The sequence below is a fragment of the Phalacrocorax aristotelis genome, chromosome 6 (assembly GCF_949628215.1).
Source record: "Phalacrocorax aristotelis chromosome 6, bGulAri2.1, whole genome shotgun sequence".
NCBI lineage: Eukaryota > Metazoa > Chordata > Aves > Suliformes > Phalacrocoracidae > Phalacrocorax > Phalacrocorax aristotelis.
Genome location: NC_134281.1, coordinates 31093878 through 31115773, shown reverse-complemented (window position 1 = coordinate 31115773; position 21896 = coordinate 31093878). Strand labels below are relative to the sequence as shown.

At 41.5% G+C, this 21896-nt stretch overlaps 1 protein-coding gene across 9 annotated transcripts in view; it reads left to right on the top strand.

The window, feature by feature from the left end:
* The window catches only part of COP1 (COP1 E3 ubiquitin ligase), a 131033-nt gene that overhangs the window by 40767 nt on the left and 68370 nt on the right, over positions 1 to 21896 (top strand). For all 9 annotated transcript variants that reach the window (XM_075096844.1, XM_075096843.1, XM_075096840.1 and 6 more), the window contains 2 exons: positions 554 to 689; positions 17166 to 17309. In XM_075096844.1, coding sequence (XP_074952945.1) covers positions 554 to 689; positions 17166 to 17309 — 280 coding nt within the window. The remainder of the gene's footprint in view (positions 1 to 553; positions 690 to 17165; positions 17310 to 21896) is intronic.

Genomic DNA, 21896 nt, shown 5'->3' with positions numbered 1-21896 from the left:
AGTCTTCTGGTTTCATGCTTTGTTCTCCAACCCTGAAACAACTCTCCCTCAGCTCTGCTTTTGGAGTGACAAGGAAAATATTTTTTACTGAAAGTATTTCCAATGTAATTCACACCAAATATAGGCATATTGTAACTGAAGTATGGCGAAAGGAATATATGTTCACCTCCATATAATACTAGTCATGTTCTTCACAGTGCATTTTGATACGCTTTAAGGTTTTCTGTTAATAATATATGGCCCATGGGCTCTGAATTTGAATGAAATAAGTGATCTTATCTACCAGGAAAGCTGTATTTGTGATCTTGAAGCTGATTCTCAGCACAGTAGGTTCACCTGATGTTGCAGTGGAAAGACTTAATTTGTGCTCTGAAAGATCATGCTGCCCTCAGGGAATGCTAGAGGGGAGAGAGAACCTGTTCTTGACCAAGAATCCTTCTGAAATGAAAAACAGAGGTAGTGTCACATGAAGACATACATCTTGATTTTTGTTTGCTGTTGAGTTTATCTTCTTACTCTTTCTGTCCTCTCCAATGCTGTGACCGCTCCCTAGATGACAGCAGAACAACAAGCCAGCTGGATGAATTTCAGGAGTGTCTATCCAAGTTCACGCGCTACAATTCTGTTCGACCCCTGGCAACACTGTCTTACGCTAGTGACCTCTACAATGGCTCCAGCATAGTGTCCAGGTAAGGCACACTGACAGTGCATCTCATGCTGATACAGGCTGCTTAGGCTGATTTGTTAACCCATGTTAAACAAGTAATGATCTGTACACGTATGCACTTTGCAGTCGCTTCCCAAAAAGAGTTTTGTGAATGTGTGATTATCATTGATCTGCAAAGGCACTCGGGTACCACAGTAGTACCTCTTATTCCCATTGGTGTTGGTCAAGACCGAATGAAGGACCATTGAGGTGCCAGTGAGTATCTGGAGCTGTTGTGATAAAGCACGAAGCCTGTTGTAGGCTCAGTCCTCCATGTTAGTGTAGTTGCGTTGTAAATGATACAGCTCTAGCATTTTAAGAAACATCCATCTTGCTTAGTGTTAGTAGCTTTAAGAATCTGTGGTGGTTTTAAATATTGTTGGTGGATCCAGTCATAATGGCAAATATTAAATAGCTGATTTATTTTTAACTATGATTGCTTGAACTCTTGAGCACTGGACGCTGTTTACAGTGCTAAACACTAGTGAGGGGGTGGTTGTTGTAAAGCCAACTCAACAGCTCCATTCTTGCCAACAGCAACTCTGTATCCACTGCCATGTGGGGTGGTCATGCACTGCTGCTGAAGCTCATCCGAGCCTCCCATGGACCAGTTTGGACAATTAATCTGGTGAAATGTTATTGACTGTCTTTCAAGAGAATTAGTCTCTACTAGTTCAGCCCTGTGACCCAGCTCTCTTAGGGATCAGGCTTAAGAGAGCACGTAGGACAGGGAGAAGCTGGGACCTGCCAGCAGCCATAATATTAAATTGATTTCAGCAGTTGTGGAAGCATACCCTGGGGAATTGAATTAGTCTGTGGTAGCTTGTTTGGATCTGGTGGTGGTGGAAAAAAGATGTAATATGTTAATTGGGAAATTTTTTCTGCATGGTATATGTACAGGACCCATTAGTTTCTTACAGGCACACTTCATAAATTTAAATGTGTGTTCACAGCAGCCTTTTGAAGGAGGAAAGTAGTAAAATCTCTATTTTATACAAGGGGAGCAGGAGAACCAAAGTGGCCATACCTGAGGTCTTGAAGGAAACGTGATAACATCATAATGAATTGAACTTGGGTCTTCTGAGTCTTGATCTAATGCCTTATGAAGGGGTTATTTGGACAATGACAGAACAGCTTGAATATTTGTTCAAAGACCAAGAAGTTTTCACTATGTGAAGAAATAGAGGCATGTGTAGCATGTTTTTTTTTAAAGTGGCATTGATTCCTTAACTACTGCAATATGTAGCAGGAATGTATAATGTCCGACTTGGCCACAGAGGTCAGAACACAATAATCATTGCTCTGACGTGTATTTAACCTGCACTGATTGGGTTCACACTAGCTGCAATGAAATGCAGATGGGAATCTCAACTGCAACGTAGACAAACTTCCTCAGCTACCAACTTCAGCACGGACTGGATTTTGCTCTTTTGCCCTTTCTTCTCCTTGACATTCTGCAAGAGCAGCATTTTTGTGGCATTTGGTTAGAAAATGCTGGAAGGGCAGTAAATCTTGCTCCCGTTTTGAAGGCATTATAATTCTTGGGTGAAATATGTTTGAAAAGTGTGTGTTACTGTTGTTAAAATGAAGGTACTGTGGGGCCTCCCTCTAAGCCAGTGCTAGAATTGGTAGTTAAGTGCATTTAACTGAAAAATAACTTGGAAGAACACTTTGTTAGAAGCCCTGCTCAAGCTGTTTATTAATCAAAACATTTTAAAAATTTTTAGGGATTTCAGTAAGTGGGCTGAGTAAGACTGTTCATATCTGAGCATGTCCTTAAGTGCCTTGGTACAGCAGGGCTGCTGAATGTGCGGCTGCTGTAACTCTTGTTAGCTTCTGGCTACCCAAGTTCCTTTCAAGTTTGAATTTTTTAACGAAGGGTTTACATGTAATATGTTTTGGCCAACACACTTCTGTTGTTCACATTGTTCTTCATCCAGATCATTAGACTCATGTTCAGAGAGAGTCTGTGAAGCTAAATGAAGTGTGTGTCTCAGTGATGACAGCTTAAGATAATAGAGTAGGTTTTAGGTACCCATGGACAGCCCAAAGAAATTATTGGGGTGCTTCTAAAGCTTTTTAACCAAATGAAATGCTGTGAAAAGCTTTATCTGGCTGACTGCACTGACTCTGAAGGTGTTCCTGCGCATGCTGTAGGAAACACTGATGAAATATTGACAAAAAGTCTTGCTGCTTAGCTGTTGCTGTTGAGACAAATGCATTAAAATACAAAGCAATATTAATAAGTAAGGTATCCTCATAAATTTAAGTATTTAAATAATATTTTTAGTATCTTTAAGAATAAAAGTAGAATTTGACAGAAGTTAAACTTCCTTGTACTTAGTTTGTGGGTTTTTTTTAAATATATTCTGTTTATAACAGCAGTTTACGTATCTTAAGTTTGCATTGCTGTTAACCCTATGTGAAGCTCACATGCTCCAAAAGCTTTACTTGTTTAAATAAAGAGGGTTTAAAGATGCATTAGCTTTGTGTTTGAAAAGGAAGAAGATGGAAATATGTTCCTTATCTGCCAAATCTTGACGTTTATTTAGAAGGGAAATAAAACTGGGTTTATGGTAATAGGATGAAAAGTCTAATTAAAGACTGTGTATAAACAGGCTGAAAACCTGAAACTGAGCAGCAGTAGTATTCTCTTGAGTGCCTTGCCACAGGCATATTTATGAATGTGTGGATGTCTTGAGGACTAATAAAAGACCATAAACAACATTAGGTTGTATTACTATAAAAATTCTGGTTCAATATTAAGCAAGCTACAGTTGCCTTTGGGAATGAAGGGACAAGCCAATCAACGCCCTGCTCTCCAGTTCCAGGTTTCCCCAGCCTGGCAGTGAGCTTGCCCAGGGGACCCGCGCTGAGCCTTGCTGGGCTGGCAGCTCTGCGGTGGCTGTGCAGCATCCGCATGGTGGCAGCCGTTGGTTATGGTGCTGGCAGCATGGGGCTGCAGGCAGGGGGTGGGGGACCCATGCAGGGCTGGTACCTAAGTTGTGCATCTTCTGTCACAGGCTTATGGTCTTACTCAGAAAGGCACACAGAGCGAGACTGTGAGCCCAGGAAGGGAGAGCTTTCTTACCTTGCTTAGAAACATGCTCACAAGCAAAATTTATAACCCTCAGACCTTTTTTCCCTTATTTGCTTCCAGAAAAAGATTAATAGAGAAGGATGTTCAGTGAAAACACGTTCGTGGCTTTGCAATTGCTAGTAGCTCCGTTCTGCTTAAACACTTGGGGTCTTTCAGCATGCTTGCAATGTGAATGCGCATGTACCTCTATGATAAATGTTTTCTTTATACACTCAGTTCACTTAAGTACAAAGTATTTACATGGTTTTCACAAGTATGTTAAGTTTTGTTAGAATTGGGCCAAGGAATAAATTTTCCATTTATTATGCCCCCAGACAGAATAGTCATCAGAGCTTAACTTTTCTTTTCTCCGCTTGCTGTGGCAGTAAATAGTAAAGGCTTTCTTTTAAAGATGAGTCTGTAAACTGCAGCGTTAGCATTACAATGATTTATGTAGAAAATTGCTTTAGCACTGTCAGAGGCCTTCAGAGAATAACATGGCAGTCTTTCATATTTAAAAAAAAAGAACAGAAAAATCCAAGAAACAAACTACAGCAAGATGTCTGTCTGAAACCTGGTTATCAGAAAGCTGGTTCTCCCAGCCAGGTGGTTCCCAGGTCTGGTGGAAACATGAGTGTGTCTCTCAGAGGCCATGAAATCTGGGAGCAAATGATGTGGGTTTCTGTCATCTGCTCAGACTTCAAATTCTTCTGGCTTAGTTTACCATTTCTCTGAAAGGTCTTAAAATGACATCCAAAGGGTTTTGGATAGCCAAGGCTAACTATATTTAACCAAAGGTATAGTGATTTACAGAGAGGGAAAGAAATAACTTGTGTTTTGGTGGCTGAAACCTTACTCAATTAATCTGTTGAATCTTGAGACAGTGTTCAAAAACTGGATGTTACCTTTGTGGTCCACTTTTTTTCATTGCTTAATATTCTATTGCCTCTTAAGTAACAAATAAGGTATGAAGTGGTTTCTCTTAGCGTTCAAATAGTTGAATTAAGTTGGTTTCAAGATTGTATTTTTGTTTGGCCCTTTCAGTAACAAGACGGAAATCCTTTCCTCAAAGGTGAGCTTTAAAGAAAACCTGTCCATTAGGAGTATTTTTTCCATATATATTCATTGAGCTGTTCTATTTTTGTTCCCTTTTTTACTTTGAGCTACGATTACTTGTGCATATAAAGTCTTAGATCCAGACTTTAGCAAGGTACCTTTTAGTTCTGTGTCCACCATAACAAGCCCCTTTCCTTTTTTTCTTTCTTTTTTTTTAACGCCCTGGGCTGGCTAGGATTAGATGAGTCATTTTAAGTTTGACTAGCAATACTTCTGTCTTGCTGGTAAAGATAAATGTAATGGGGTTTTATCCTTCACAGGATTATGTTTTGGAGTACAGCAGATGCTGTTCCTTGAAGATGAGAAATGAGGGCTGAATTTTTCTTATAGTCTGTTAAACCGATCATTCTTTAAATGGACTCTTGCTTGCAAGTGGCAGCTCAAAACTGTGGATGGATCAGTCTTATTTGGACTGTTCCCACAACTGGAAAGAGAGAAATGCTTGGGTAAAGAGACTTGAACTGCAGAATGGCTAAGGAAACTTGAAGTGTAATACCCTGAACCTGCTTGAATTTTGTGCCTCTCCTGTGTTTATCTTACCTTACTTCAGTTGAGGTTTTGGCCCATAGACCAGAGGTTGTCTGGGGCTGAAATGGGATTTTGTTTACAGCTGAGTAAAGTACAGAGCCTTTTCCTTACTTTCTCTTTTTTTCTGGAGTGTGGAACTGGTAACGCTTCCTGGTACATAATTTTGGTCTGGATCCCATGAGCTAAATGTGACTCGTAACCAGCAGAAGCGTTATACAGATGTCAGTTCAGATCTCTGAATTCAGAGTTCAGAGATGCTCTCAACTCTGTGATGTAGCCTTCCAAGTCCAGGACAGGCTGCTGTACCAAAAGGGACTCTCAAACCAGAAAAGAGCATGTCTACTTGTGTCTCTAGTCTTGACTACAAAAATAAACCTTCTGGTGACTGTGGTGACACTGCAGAGAGAATTCTGTTCTTCCATCAAGAGAAGCTTTCACTTTTAGGGGTACACTTAAATAATTTGAAACAGGGAGGTTAATGAATGGAAGTTGTCTGGCCACCAGCGGCACCTAATTTTTTTCCTAGTAATGTCAAGACTATTTGGTAGTAGGAAATTTTCCCCCATTGTGCTCTCTTAGTACTTGTCTCTATCTGCACATAATTAGATGAGTTTTTTTAGTTTAAATAAAACTTCTCTTAAATATTGAACAGTCTCTTGATGAATTTGGGAGTCTGCTTTTAAACCAAATGTACTGAACACTTATTGCTTTTCATGGTGTGTGTTTCTTTTGTATCTTGAAAAAAACTTTGTGCGGTTTATGTAAGCAGTCTCCATTTCTTGGCAAACGTCATGTAGTGGTCGCTGGCTGCAGTGTGGGGCAGTCCAGCTTTGGAGTAGGCTTCCTAAAGACATTGTGCAAGCTCCATCCTTGGAGGTGTTCAAGAACTGGTTGGAGAAAGCCCTGAGCAACCTGCCCTGACCAAAGAGCTGCTCCTCTTCTAAGCAGGATATTAGACTAGACACCTCAAAATCTTGGGGGCCATACTCTTGTGATAAAGGTACAGGATCAGCTCATTAGAAACTTGAGGTTCTGTCCCTGGCTTTCTGCCAAGCGTCTTCCTCTGGCCTTAGGTTTTAAGAAGCAGCAATGTCCTTATGTGGACTTGCCATGTATAGTGCAAAGTGAAATTCACTTCCTACATAATTTGGGATCCCTGACTTAAAAATGGGGGCTAATTTAAACAGGATTGTATTTATTAGAATGAGACTGGGCTTTTTTCTTTTTAAGAGAAGCTTTGTAAAAGTGGAGAAACTAAGAACGGGTGCTGTAGTGTCAAGAACGGCCTCTGAGAGATCAGTATTTAGCATAGGAGGATGGTAGCCCATGGAAGTTGTATCATTGCATCCACCACTTGATTGATCAGGACAAAAATCTTTTCTGGGAAGCTGCAGGTAGCCCCCCTTCTTTCCCTCCTGATGTTCATATAATAATGACCATCAGGCAGTAGTGCTGTGTCTTAGCCTCAAGAATTGGACTTGCAAGCCGTGAAAGCTGTGGTTTCGCAGCATCTTATACATAGAACTTCCATGCTGACAGTGTTGGTAAAAGGTAAAGACAAATGTCCCTTAATTCCCCCCAATTTTGTAGCTTTCTTTCAACACTGATTGTTGATACAGTGAATTTTTGTGTCTGCTTGAAGAAACAAGCTTGTTATTAATAGAATATTAATTTCTGTAGCTTACTACAGTGTTCTTTTAATTTTCTAGCCATATTTGTAGGAAATGCCTGAATTTCCTAGGAGGTCGTTATCTGAAAAGCATTAGCATGCCTTTGGAATTTTTGTTTGTTCTTTCCTTGCTATCTAGAGGAGTTAGTCTGTTTAATGGTAGGTAGCTGAAAAAAAATATTGAGGTGGTATGTTTAAGGCATGCAAAGATGTATGGTGTGGGCTTAAACAGTTCTGGAAAAAAACCTCACAAGCAGCTCAGCCTGGAGAAGGGGCTTGGGTTAATAATTATTAATATTGTCTTTATTAAGAAGTACAGTCTCTAAGACAGAGGTGTTCTGGATTTATATGCTGCATAAGTGTCTTGTAGAATAAGTTACGAAGTGACACTTATGTTCTTACAGGATTATATACAAGTGTGTGTACATCTGCACAAGTGTACGTGGGAGTCAGATCAAATGTCTTTGTATAAGACTGAAATTAAGGGTATTCCTAAGTACCTTTATTTTTTCTAAGGAATAGTTTAAGGATGGCATGCAAAATACTGACCGTAAAAGATTCAGAAGGCCATTGGAGCAATCTCCTAAAACAGATTTGGCAGTTGGATGAAGAATGCTTCAAATAATGTTTTAACCTTGTTCCATCATTATCAGGCAGCAGGACCATTGGATTTAACTGCCCCAGCCTATTCTTTGGCTCCTCGAGACTGTTAAATATAAAGTCCCTACACTGCAGATTATGAAGGCTGGTGCCCTGACTCATGGTGCCAGTTGGATTGAGCTGAGGTATCTAAAGAGGTTACTGCCTCCAGCTGTGCCTCCTGATCCTGTGCTGCTGGGTGTCTGGCAGAATAGCTGATGGCAGTCCTGGGTGAATTTGGAGGCTTGGGTTAATAATATGGCAGAATGTGTACTGGGGCACTGGGCTGGGCTGTGATTTGTTCTGAGAAATTGGACCTCTGGCAATGTGGACAGCTGGAGACAGATGCCTTCAGCTGCTGCATTTAAATCATGGAAAAATGGAATCAGGAACTGGAGCCTATGGGTGGACTGTGTTGTATACAGGCTCAGGATTGATGGAGGTTTTCTGTGCTGAGCTCTTTCAGATATACTCATTCCCCTGTGTCTTCGGCTCTGTCGGCAGCTGCTATGCTCAATTTTGAAGAAACAAAATCCTTGGTGTAGTAATAAATGTGGTGGCTTGAAAACAAGCTTGTGAGCTTTTGAATGGCTTTACTTAGAAGGTACTTAAACGTTTATCACAACTGATGGCGTTCCCTCCTACTTAATGGCATAATCCTGATAAGACCATAGTGCTGTGCTGACAACCTTGCAACTTATTGTGGAGCAGGGTTTCTTCCCTCAAACCTCCTTATACAGCTTGGGCAGAGGCTGCCACCTTCCTTTCTGGAAATGTTTCCCAAGCCTGAACGCAGAAAGAAGGCAGCTGAGTATGTTTGGAGACTTAAACCTCTTCCACCTTAGTATTTTGTAATGTTGAGCCTGTGGTCCTGCTACTGTCAGAACTGTTAGTAACCTACTGCATGTCAGCTCAGCTGGGAGAAATGGCAGATCCTGGTTTTCAGATATAGAAAGGTTGCCCGAAATATTACAGTGGGCAGATAGACAATTTGGCTTGAATTTTAAATAGTGTCATAAGAAATATTCTGCGTTTAACTGTTGGCATTTTTAGTTAACATTTCCCTACTCTAGCTTATTTAAAATGGTGTGTTTGGAAAAACTGAATCTAATCCTCATTAACTTGCATGGTAGTTGTTTGCAACAGCTTTGGCTCATTGTACTTCTGTGTATCTGGTGCATAAACCCTGGCATTGTTGTCATCTCTTCTGCATGCAGAAGAGCATCGCCTAGCAGTAAAGTGGCTTTTTATCAATATGCTTTATGTTCAGTTGCTTGAAAAATTCAGTAGCTCCCTATAGGTTTTCTCATCATTAGTGCTAATTAAGCCAGGTTCCCCTGAATGAAATACGTGTATGAAAAAAACCATATGCAGTTGAACAGGATGTCTTTAGCTATAGAGCCTTGTAGGCGAGGCTGGAAGTCTGCTGTGGCTTCCTGGGATATTTTGGGGTTGTATTTAGAGGAGATTAAGTTCAGGGTTGCTTCCCCTTGCTTCCTTGCACAAAGTAGAGGGGATCCTCATTCTGAAAGTTGAGCTTTTGCGGGAAGCATGATTAATTTCTTGTAGCATAGTATATTCTCTCATTCAGTTTTAAAAAAAAAATTACTCTTGTATAGCAATGGCAAAGCATGCAAGTAGCTCTGATTTCAATATCAGAGCTGTGAGATAGAACTAAGCCCACCAAACCTCTTCAATTCAGGTTTAATATTATGCTTTAAACAGACTGTTTATGGAATGAGAGTATTGCCACGTGGTCTCAGAACTGATAGCATTTCATTACACTTAAAAGGATTTTTGTCAGCATGAAGTGGGGCTGGAACTAGGTCTAATGACACTACTTTGTCAATGTGGTACCTCTTTATGCCTTTCTTCAGACGGAGCAAAATAAAACTCCAGGCTACTGTGGCTGCAAGAAAGAAGCTGAAAGTGTGACTGCAGCATGACTGGTGCAATAATGTCTTCCCAAGCGAGCCTGGAGCTAAGGACCATCCTTCGGTACAGTGCAGGCTTTGAACTGTTTCCCAGCTGTGGGGAGGGGAAAAGATAACACACAGAGCTGACTTTCTAGCGTCTTCTTTTTATGCTTCAAACAGAGGTTTGCTTAGGGGGGAGTGTATTCTCATCAGATGTTTGAAGCCTGGAGGAGGTGTGATGGTAGGGGAGGGTACCCTAGGCGCATTCAGCAGCAGCTCGTGCTGCTGGAGGTGGAATATCACAAAGAACTCAGAGAAATGGGATCAAACTGAAATAGTTTGGGGTCCTTTGTCCCACAGTTTTCATTAGACTTCCATTAGACTTGAATCTGGTTCATTGAGAGGCCATAATAGTAGCCAAGACAACTTTCCCTTGATTAGAGGACAAATCCGGCAATTTTCTGGTACTCTGGGGGTCACATCTAACCCAAAGTTATGTGATTTTAATCCTGTCTGATGACAGGATGCATTAAGTGGAGTCTTGTTTATACAATTAATTTACCTATCCATATAGGAGTCTAGAGAATCAAAATGTTTTGTGGCCCTTCCTGAGTAGAGACTGCAATAACCTGTCTGGGGTTGTGCTATGCCTGCTCAGTTTATTTTTGAAAATATTTAGCAGCACAGGGCTTTGAATGTATTCAACCAGTGGTGGTCTATCCTTGTCCCTCTGGTACAGGTTAAGGACTTCAGAATAGCAGGAGTGACCTTATTTAGGTGGTGCTTTGGAGTAAGAAGTAACTAATGCAACTGTTGCTTTATTAAAAACAAAAAAACCCAATACTTTTTCAGCAACTCACAGCTTTAGCAAAACAGTCTTGATATGGAAAATTCATACCCTTTGTCTCAGTAGCCTGTGTTTTTATATGTGACAAAATACAGACTTTGAGCTGATGGAGCACAAAACCTGAGCGCTGTAATTGCAGCTTCCTATGCCTGAATATAGCTTTGTTTTTAAAAATGACAAATCAGTGTGCTAGTGCATGCTTAGTGACACTAATTACTTGGCCTTAAAATATCAGTCTACTCTAAAAACAGTCTCTCAGGTATGTGATATTAATACCAATTTCTGTATTGGTCCCAGGTGCTGAACAGTCTGCTGTGGTGGTCATGGTGTTGGATTATAACCTAAATTTCTAATCTTTGACTTTGATGGCTCAAAATGTGTATTGAAAATAGACAACCAGGCTATAAGATGGTGGGACTTGGGATTGTTAGAAGTGACAGGATATCCCTCGGAGGCCAGGGACTGGAAGCACTGAGTGAGAAAGGCTTTAAAGAAATGTAAGTGAGGAGCAAAAGCTGCTGTTATATCTCCTTCCTCCCACCAATTAAGTCCCCCCAAACTGAAAACAGTATATCCATGTTGCAATTAAATATGGGGCCATGGCAGGATAGGGGCTGGGGTTAGAGAAACTGAAATAGAAATAGTACCATATTAAGCAGAAGTAGAATTGAAAGGCTTTGGTATATTCAGGGAGGAAAAGACACACATATAGTCCTGTGCGAGGGCCTGAGTCATCCACTTTGTGGAAATGGCAACTCCTACAGTCACATATCGTGTTACCAAGTCACAGCTGAGGCATTTATGATTATAGTAGCAATTGTAGAGTGTGTGTATGTAAAGGGGAGAGGAGCAGTTGGCTGCAGACTTTTAACTGTAACTAGCAATCACCAGGTGAGGCGCCCCTCCAGTCTGACCCCCAGGGCCTTTCAAACTGCAATTTCAAGTACAGTGTGAGCTGCCCCAGGGGTTGGTTTGGAGGGCACCTAGCCCCATGCTGTCCCAGCAGAAGACCACATTCATGCCAACCTGGTCACTACTTGTATAGTTGTCTTTTTGCTGCCTCCCAGCATTTGCTGTGACTACATTGTAGATACTAAAGGGTGTATCCAAATTTATTTCTCTTAATATCTGGTATGAACCAGTTGTTCATGGCTTACTGTTGTCAGGTTCGCTCTGCTACCATCACGTCATGCAGGAGTAAGTACCTGGATATGTGTGTGTGTGGCTTTTAAAGCGTGACTGGGAGGGAAAACCCTATCTGTCCCAAATCAATCTTCTGGTGAGTGTCTCCTAGTTCTGGTGCAGAGTGATTTGTTGAACACCAGTCTTGCTGTTGCCTTGTTCATAACCCTTACAAGGTAGCTGCTCTGTTCCTTTAATCAATTTAGTTGCCCATCTGTATGCATTCTCTAACTCCAGTGCATTCTCCTGGGGCAAGGAAAACCGCTGCACTATCAGGATGTGAGTATGGCAAGGCTTTATACAGTGGCAAAACTGGTAGATACATATGCTTTACTCTTTCCTCACTGGTCTACCCTCAACACCAAGCCAAGCTTCCAGACATGTTTCAGAAGCAATTTATTTTGTAATTTCATTTGCTAGCTACGAGTGCTCTCCAAGGTCATAGGTTTTAGCATTAATAAAGCAATTGATTTATAATCTCAGATTGAGAATAAAGATAAGTAGCAGAGCAACCAGAGCCCTGGAGAATGTTTACTTTCTAGCAGCTCTTAGTGGTATTTCTGTAGGACACTGGTTGTTAACTGCTTAGGAAAAAAACAATGACTTGGGAACTGGAGATGTCTCTATTTTCCCCTAGAACAAAACAATCAGTACCTTTCAACTTGATTTTTAAGTAAATTCTGTTGCACATCTATAAATCTTTTTCAAATATCCAGGAGTTCTTGTGTCCCAAAAGATTCCTTATAAAAATTCAGGTAGTCTTCATTGGTCAGAAATGTGGAGTTTGAAAGTAGGTTAAAAAAAAGTGATTGCTAATTGTTTCTAATCGGCACATTTTTGAGGAGCAAGGACCACTGCTAGTCCAAAAGGGAACTTCACTGGATGTTCAAATGATATAAAATACAGCTTGCCTCCAGTGCTTCCTTAAAAAAATGAAAATATCTGGTCTCCCATGGTTGCTTCATGCTAGGACTGAGGTAGGTTTGTATCACACAGACAGTTGGTGCTCCATCTGCCTGCTGAGATGATGAAAACGTTCGTTGTCAGTCCCATGTTAAGTCTGCTTAAAATAGTGCTACCAAAACACATTGCTCTTATTTTATCAGGATGTTAATAACCATTGCATGCATGTTTTATATGTTGCTTTGGCTCACTGGTGGCTCTGTGCCTCTCTCGACACATGAAGTGGATGCTGCTGTCTAGCCGGTTTATCTCTGACTCAGTGGCCTTTTTGACATATTACTGTGTTGCATGTTGTCATTGTGCTAATGACTAATTCACTTTGACTGTAGAAATATATCACCTGCAAACCAGAATGTTGTTGTTCTTCAGAGCTGGCCCAGTTGTTTTTGACAAAACTAAGTTCCTTTGTGAATTTTCCTATAGATAAGGTTGTGCATAAGCAAGTGCTTACATTGAAACAAAGGCTTCAAGCAGTAAGTGATAGGCATACCATTGAGCTAGTTAAATGCAAATAAGCCTTGCTTAATACTAAATGTATTTGAAAGACCTGTAGGAGAAAGCATGGAAATAACTGTTGCTATGCAAGTGAGCTGTTTGTCCTAATCGTGATTAGTCCAGGGGGAAGCAGAGCTTTGCAAATATTAGTAATAGCTTTATATGATAAATAATCATTTGACTAGCTACTTAGATGGTTCATAATTTTTTGTAAATTGCTTACTAAAAGCAGACTGGCAGAAAGTGAGAACATTTGTTGTACCAGGACTGTGCATAGATGATGGAGGCCAAGGTGCAAGTGTGTTAGTCTTGCTGTGTTGGGTTTGCCTGCCTTGCTCACAGCCAGCAAACATATGTACAGGTGATAGTTCATTTCTGCATCCGTTTTCTCCCTGCACTGTCTTTGCTGTTTGAAGGTCACTAGTCTGACAATCAATTTCATTGGTTGATGCTTTTTATTAATATTTTAAATTTTAATTTTTTTAATGGTATGTTAACTTTTATAGACATACTGAAATACTAATTTGTTATGTCTACAGCATGTCTCTATTTAAAAAAAAAAGCTAGAGAAGCAAACCCACCCTAGGTGAGAGAGGTTCTATTCTGTTATAATAACTTGGCTTTTTACCAGACATTGTAATACATTATATTTTTTTTTAGCAGCAGAAGGCTAAAGGTATAAATTGAATCCAAGTAGATGAATTGCTGCCATCAGTTTAGTTGTGCTTTACCTGAATCCACAGGGCAGCAAGCAGGAGCTGAAACAAGGGTTCAATTAAGATTGTGGTGCAAGTAAATCCATTGTACTGTTATCGAGGCTTTCGATTATAAAATTTTTCCATAGAATAGGGTGAGCTGACAAGACAGGCTTGAATGGTGCTTTCATCCTGTTTGTATGAAAAGTAATTAGACTAGGGTAGATTTGGGTCTCGGGGAGAGCAGTCTGGCTGCTTAGATGACTTCTTCCCCTTTCCTAATTTATTTAAATAGATGCATGCTTGTTTCCTTTATTCCCCAGCTGTAAACATGTTCCTTTTCTTTGCCTTTAGGAGGCTTGTGATTTTGCAGGCTTGACCTGACTAGCTCATTTCTCCTCTAGCAAGCAAGCAGTTGTGAGTGGGACCATCTCCTGCCACTGCTTCAGAGAAGTATAGGTGCCTGAGTTAAAAGGCCAAGCTGCAAGCCGTTTCATTGAATTATTCTTTACCATCGGACTGCATATCAACAATCATTTCTCTCCATAGTTTAAATATAACTTGATGATATCTCCTTTACAAGGACTTGAAAACTCTGTTGGCATTTAAATTTATCTTCCTTTGGAAGCATTGCAGTGCATTCAACTTCTCAGCTATGTTGAGGAGTAGAAAGCTCTAGCTGTTATAGCTATGGGGGCAGCCTAAAGAGCCCTCTCTTCATGTAATTGGTGTAACGCTTTCTGATTGTAGAAAAGTACCTTGAATGCTCTTGCTCTCGGGATTTTTTAAGTACATGAATGTGAAACCTGATCAGTGTAAACTCGCTTTTCTCTGCTGCCATTCAGAATGTGCTGACTGGTTCATAAGTGCTGTGGCTTCTAAACAAAAAAAACCAAACCAAACAAACAATTCATGATAGGGACAGCAGAGATCTAAATGAATTACTGAGTGGAAGAACCCCAAAAGAGACCTCTAAGTGGTAGATGTCTTCCTTAGTCAAGAGATTTGAGAAGAGCTGGTTACTGACCATACTAACCTGGAGACTCAGGGGCAAATGCTACCCCCAAGCCCTTTTTCAGAGGAGCAGCAAACTTTTTGTCTTGCTGAGGCTGATGCTTCAGAAAGGAGGTGGGTGTTGTGCACATCCACCCCGCCCTGCCTGCAGTGACTTGGGCTGCAGGCTGACAGGAGTTTGTTCTAGGAAGCAGGTTTACTTCCCTGGCTACTAGGTGTCTAAAATATTTCTCTTGAGCCCTTCCAAGCTGTGAAGGTAGCAATGACATTAGCTGTTTATAACCTGCTGCCTGCCTTTATCTCAGATGTGTTTCATGTACAACCTCAGGCTTTTCTCATTTGCAGCTTAACCTAGTTATAAGGTGACTGCTTTTACTTTCAACTTCATTGATATCTATTACAAACTTGCCCTGCAGTTGAAGGAAAAAGATGCCTTGGTTTCCACAAGCAACCTTAAGTGGAAGTCATAGCATGCATGGTTTTTACAGTACTGATCACAGAATCACAGAATCCCAGGTTGGAAGGGATCTCAGGGATCATCTAGTCCCACGCTTCTGGGAAGAGCACAGTCTAAACAAGATGGTCCAGCACCCTGTCCAGACGACTCTTGAAGGTGTGCAACGTGGCCGAGTCAACCACTTCCCTGGGGAGATTATTCCAATGGTTGACTGTCCTCACTGTGAAAAATTTCCCTCTCGTGTCCAGTCGGAATCTCCCCAAGAACAACTTGTGTCCATTCCCCCTTGTCCTTTCCATGTGACTCCTTGTGAAAAGGGAGTCTCCACCTTCTTTGTAGCTGCCCCTTAAGTACTGGTACATGGGGATGAGATCCCCTCTAAGTCTCCTTCTGTCAAGCCTGAACAAACCCAGTTCTCCCAGCCTATCCTCATATGGCAGGCTTCCCAGTCCTTTGAGCATCTTAGTGGCCCTTCTCTGGACCCCTTCCAGCCTGTCCACATCCTTTTTGTATAGCGGGGACCAGAACTGTACACAGTACTCCAGGTGTGGCCTGACAAGCGCCAAGTAGAGCGGGATGATGACTTCTTTATCTCTGCTGGTGATGCCCTTTTTGGTGCAACCCAACATCCTGTTGGCTGCCTTAGCTGCAGCAGCACACTGTTTGCTCATATAGAGCTTCCTGTCCACCAGCACCCCCAGGTCCCTTTCCACAGAGCTGCTCTCCAGCCAGGTGGATCCCAGTCTGTGCTGCACTCCTGGATTATGTCTTCCCAGGTGCAAGACCTTACACTTCTCCTTGTTGAACTTCATAAAGTTCTTGCTGGCCCGCTCTTCCAGCCTATCCAGATCTCCCTGCAGAGCAGCTCTCCCTTCTGGAGTGTCTACTTCCCCACTCAACTTGGTGTCATCCACAGACTTCATCAGACTACACTTGATGCTGTTATCCAGATCACTTAAAGATGTTGAATAACATTGGGCCCAATATTGATCCCTGGGGGACCCCACTTGTGACAGGTTACCACTTGGAAAAGGAGCTATTTACCACCACCCTTCAGGTACGGCCTGTCAGCCAGTTCCCCACCCACTGCACAGACCACTTGTCTGGGCCATAACGCATTAATTTCTCCAGGAGGAGACTGTGGGGGACTGTATCAAAGGCCTTGGAGAAATCCAGGTAGACAATGTCCACTGCCTGCCCCATGTCAACCAGGCAAGTCACTTTGTCGTAGAAGGCCACCAGGTTTGTCAAGCATGATCTGCCTTTAGTGAAGCCATGTTATGTTTTGACCTTCTATTGTTACTCAGGGGATTTAGAAGTTTTTTTCCCCACAAATATTGGTTTCCTCTGCATTAACACTTCAAGTTCACCAGGCTGCTGTATATATGAGCTAAGGGATGCAGCAGTGCAACTGGGGAGAAATCAATGGGCAGTCACCCTGTAGCATGTTGGTCATAGAGCATACAGCTGAATGTTAAGCGTGTGTCCAGGGTAAGCTGTCAGCTTTGATGTTTGGGTACTGTGCAATGTAAATGGTGTAGCTGAACTGGGAAACTTCTAGAGTGTCTGAACAAAGATCCTGGCTGTGGGAGGGAGATTGTGCTACCACAAAAAGCCTATTTCAGTAAATGGAGATGTTGGGTGTCTTTGGGGGGGTTTAGAAAATGGTGCCTCAGAGCAGGAACTCCACGTCGTTGGTGTGTGTGCCAGACCTGACCAAGGTGTTCTGAACACGGTATTTGCTAACTGCAAATTGTGATTCTCAGTTCTTGCCATACCAAGACACTTAAGTAGTAAAATACCCTGCTGCAAGTACATGTGTTGTGTTACAGTTATCAACCTATGCTTTTGTTCCCCAGTATTGAGTTCGACCGAGACTGTGACTACTTTGCCATCGCTGGCGTGACAAAGAAGATTAAAGTCTATGAGTATGGTACAGTCATTCAGGATGCGGTGGATATTCACTACCCTGAGAATGAAATGACCTGTAATTCCAAAATCAGGTAGGTGTTGACTTTGCACTTGAACTCGGGTGCTGTTTCCACTTGCTCGTTTAGGTGCAGTAGCTGTTTTGCTTTCTTTATCCATTGTGGGAACACGAGGGGAAAGGAGGAAAGCAGGAGTGGATGCAGAGCTTGCTTTGAACTCTGGGTGGGGTCAGGTAGCATAAGCACTGTTACTTGTGTATGCCAGGCTTGTCCAAGGTAATAGCAGGCCCACATATCTGGAGGAGAAAGGGATATAGGGTAGTGAACTGCTTTTGTGTTCCTTGCAAATGCTGTTGGATACCTACTCAATTAAAAGGAGGGTAAAAGCAGAGTAATGGATACACTCCAGGCAAAGTCTTAGTTTGTCTCAAGGTAACTTCTGTGCCCAGTTCTTCATAATAGCCACTGCTTCCTCCATGGTCTCTTCTCTTCATCTACTGGATCCTTTCCATTCTGCTAAGAAGCTGCTAGTCCTCAGGAAATGTGCCTCATTTGTACCTTCTGCCTATGAATTTGTCTGCTTGAAGTACTGTTCTGCTGGGCCTCATAATATAAAGCTCTTAAGAAAAGACCTAGATTGACAGTAATGATAGTAGCACAGATGCAAAAATCAAGCGTTTTTTATCTTTTTAGATTACTCAAATGAAAGAAATACAGACCACCATATCAGAACTTCAACTGAAAGAATCCACCTACCATAACTTAAAAGTCCTAATTAAAAAATCCTGTTAAAGCTTAAAACTAAAGAATACAGGCAATTAAACCAATTTGGTACTATAATAGGAGCCTCCAGCATCTCTGAACTAATTTGTTTTTATTTGGTACTCTGCGTTTTAAAAAGAGTAAAGCACCCACCAAAGTGTTAGTAAAAAATTTATATAACAGTCCAGATTCCACAAAAACAAAACATTGTGCAACAAGATTAAGAATGCTTGCAAGCCCACTTTATGGTGTAAAAGTTACGCTTAGTTTTGTAGTTCACATGTTTCTTAAGATAGATAAGTCACTCCTGGATCACTCATGCTGATTATTCTTGGGAATTATGTAACACTATTTTATGGAGGAAAAGATATAAATGCAACTGACCCTGGGACTGGCTTTCAAGATGGGTAAAAACATTTGAAGAGGGATTTGTATTGATAAGCCATACTACTATGGAGCTTGTGTTTTGCTGGACTTGTGAAATGTTCAGCATTTTTGCCTGAGTCACACTGTTCAGCTTCATTATTCTGGAGACAAGAGCAAACTAATAGGAGAACCATCTAGCAGTGGATTAATATCGTTTGTTCTAATTAGAAGGGGAAAAGCAATGTGTGTTTGGTATTTCTTGGTCCATCTGAGACAACTTCCAAACTTGCTACACCAAATTTGAAAAGGGATCTACCCTCATGATCCTGCCAGGCATTAGAAAGTTGTTTGTCCTCCCTTCTCTGGCAGTCACTGGTGAGGAGAGCCCTGTTAGCACCTTCAGTGATGTTACTCTTGTCAGCTTTGTGTCCCAGAAAAGACACTGCTTGCATTCAAGATTTCTTCCCTTCCTTAAATTTTGTGCATATATACATTACATGATGATGCTATATGCACTGTCTTCTGACGCTCTGCCTCAGTGGAGGTGGACAGGGTCCTCTTCTTTCATTCCCTTGCCCTAGTTTCTCTCATTCCTTGAAGAAATGTATTTTTTTCCCATTGGCACCTCCACATTATATCAACCTTCCTTCAGCATGTGAGTTCTTTTGGTTTTGACACAAAGTTAGGCTGCCAGTCAAATGCATCCTTGCTATATCCATTAGCTGTGCTGTCACTCACTGGTGCTGGGGCTCACTGGTGTAGTGTTGAGCAGCATAACAACTTGCTATTCTGAAGTGGCATGGCTTGAGGGAGAAGTTATATGTGAAGGCTGTAATTTCATTATAGAATATTGCAGTGTGCTGAAAATGTGCCTGTATTATAATAATAAAAAAATCTAAACAAGTGGAGCCTGCTTTTTGTAAAAAGCCTTGGCTCAAAGCTGTTGATCTTAATTTGGGTGGAGGTGCAGCTTCTTTCAGAGGCTTACTCTCCCTGCGAGTGCCTTTGATATCAAGCAGACATATTTCTACTGTGGCACATGGGTGGCATATCCCTTCCCAGCAGAGATGCAGGGGTCTGTGTGCAGATGGGATTTGGTGACATTGTCTTCTGCTGAAGCTGGAGTGTGACACTGGAATGGCTTGTAATGTCCCTTCTGTCCTCGCGTGGCACCAGAGCTGTCTGTCTGCAGGTGCTTTGGCTTTCCAAAGACATGTCATGGGAAGCTCACCCTAAATTGGTCCTGGTTAGCCTTGTTCAGAGTGATGGTGCTGGAAAAGAAATTTTTAGCGGTTACATTGGTGACTCAGCTTTCAGAGTAGCAGCAGCTCTGATGGGCTTTTATAAAAGCAGACAGGTGACAGCATTTGCAAGGACTTGTGTCTGGCCAAGAGCAAGTCTGCTGGCCTGGAGCAGCTGCGGGAAGGGAAGCCCTTGCCTGGGACAGGGCTGGCACCAGCCCAGCCCTGCTCTGCTGTGTGCCAGCTGGGCGCCTGCTGAAAGGTTGAGCTTCATGCCAGCAGTAATTGATTGTAGGCTTTTCTGGAGCAGAGCCCTGGTACCAGCTGTAGCTGAGTCTTTCTTCCTTTTTTCCAACCCCCTTTCTTACACCCACCTGCTTCTTAAATACATTCTTTTTTCATCATCTGCTGAGCTTCCTCATCCCTATTTTTAAGAACAGGGAGGAAGTTGGTGTGTCGGGTTTCTGGTAAATGTGCATCATGTCCCCTGGGAACAACAGTGGCATAAGCTTCCAGGAAAAACACAAGATGACACATAAATCCTCATAAAAATCCCATTTACAGATTCATAGCTTCAGTACAAGAAACAAATCCTGGCATTGTGTAGTAGCTATAAACAGCACCCTGTGAGCTAATTATGATTTGCTGTGTCCCTAGCTATAGCAGACAATATTCTGAGGCTCCCCCCATGCAGGAGGAGATGGGAGAGGACAAGAAGAGGATGAACGATTAACAGCAAGCCACAGCTCTTCTCTGATTTATTCAAGAGGCAGATTTGTTGTTTTGCCATAGATTGCAGGGGGAGAAAAATAAGGAGGTCCAGTGTTTAGGTAAAAGAAATTTGCTTTAGGCCTCGTTCTTCTCTCTTCGTATCTACAATAGGTGATGTTCAAGTGTGGTTAGGTAAACATGCTTTTGAAACCCATATTTAGTATTCTGCATGCTCACCACTCTTTGCAGCATCCCTACTTCAGTGATAAATATTACCACAAACCTCCAAAATCAGCTGCATCTGTTCAGTCAACTGCAGTAAAAGCAAAGCATCAGTAAGCTTTTCTTCATAGGAGACTGCTAGTATTTTATTGTTTTCATTTTTCAGTGTCAATAAAGCAAATGTGTGATTGCTCTATCCTAATAGCAGTTCATGGGCATATTGCTGTCAGTTTTTAAAATGGCAGTTAGTTCTCACTATTAAACCCAAATTAAGCAAAAACTGGATGAATAGTGTTTTTTATCATAGTCTTTGCTATTTGGAGAGGTATGAGCTCTCTCTATGCTGAAAAACCTCATAAGTGGTTGTGTTGGACACCCACACTTCCAGTGCAGAAAATGTTTGACTCTAAACAGGTTATAAGGAAATAAACCTTCAACTTTTAAGTCCAGTTTTCAGAGTAACTGCTTCACTTTGCAATAAGATGAAGCTTTTCTTTTAAAGTATTTGTTTCTTAACCCTACTAGAGGTTTTCTTTGGATTGATTAGAAAAAAGTTTTGGTTTTTTTTTTTTAAAAAACATTCATAATGGTAATGTAATTCTGTATGTCTCAGAAGTATTTGGTTAGCGTTGCTACTCACGTGGATGTTCTTTGCAGTAGTAATGCTCCCTTAAAAACATTTCAGACCTAAAATTACTGGGCATCAGTTTGACTCATGGTAATAGACTGGATCTGAAGTGCTTGGCACTCGGAAGCAGGTCAGACCACAGCAGTTTGTGCCTTATTAAAAGCTTTAACTCTGTTTAACTCTCACCGCCAGAGGGGTGGTTGACACTGGGTAACTTGATCCTGGATTTGAGACATTTCAGCCATAAAAATACTGGCTCATTAAAGAAACATCAGCGTGACTGACAGCACTAACAGAGCTGGCCCACTTGTGTCTGTGAATAAAATGAAGGATGCACATAAATCTCTACAGGGTCAGGATCTCTGTGTGTCCAGATCAGATGCTGAGGTTAGGAGAGTGCTTCAGAGGTTGGTGATTAGCTTTCAACTAGTTTCTCTAGGCTTATCTCCTGGGAAGGAAAGCTATCTCAATTTATGGCAAGATAAACCTCTGGGGTATAGCTATCACCCTGTTTCTGGATTAAAGAACAAAGGAAAAACTGAAAAAAAATCCAGCTACTAGTATTTAAAATAAAAGATGACCCTGCACAACTCCTTTTAATCCAGTGCTGAATTATAGCATTATCTTAGCCATAGGTAGCTACTTTTTGTATTGTATCTCATAGCCTCCATATTTCAGTTTCTCCCTGGATGTGACTGCAGGCCATCTAAAGGTTGTCTACAAAAGGTTATT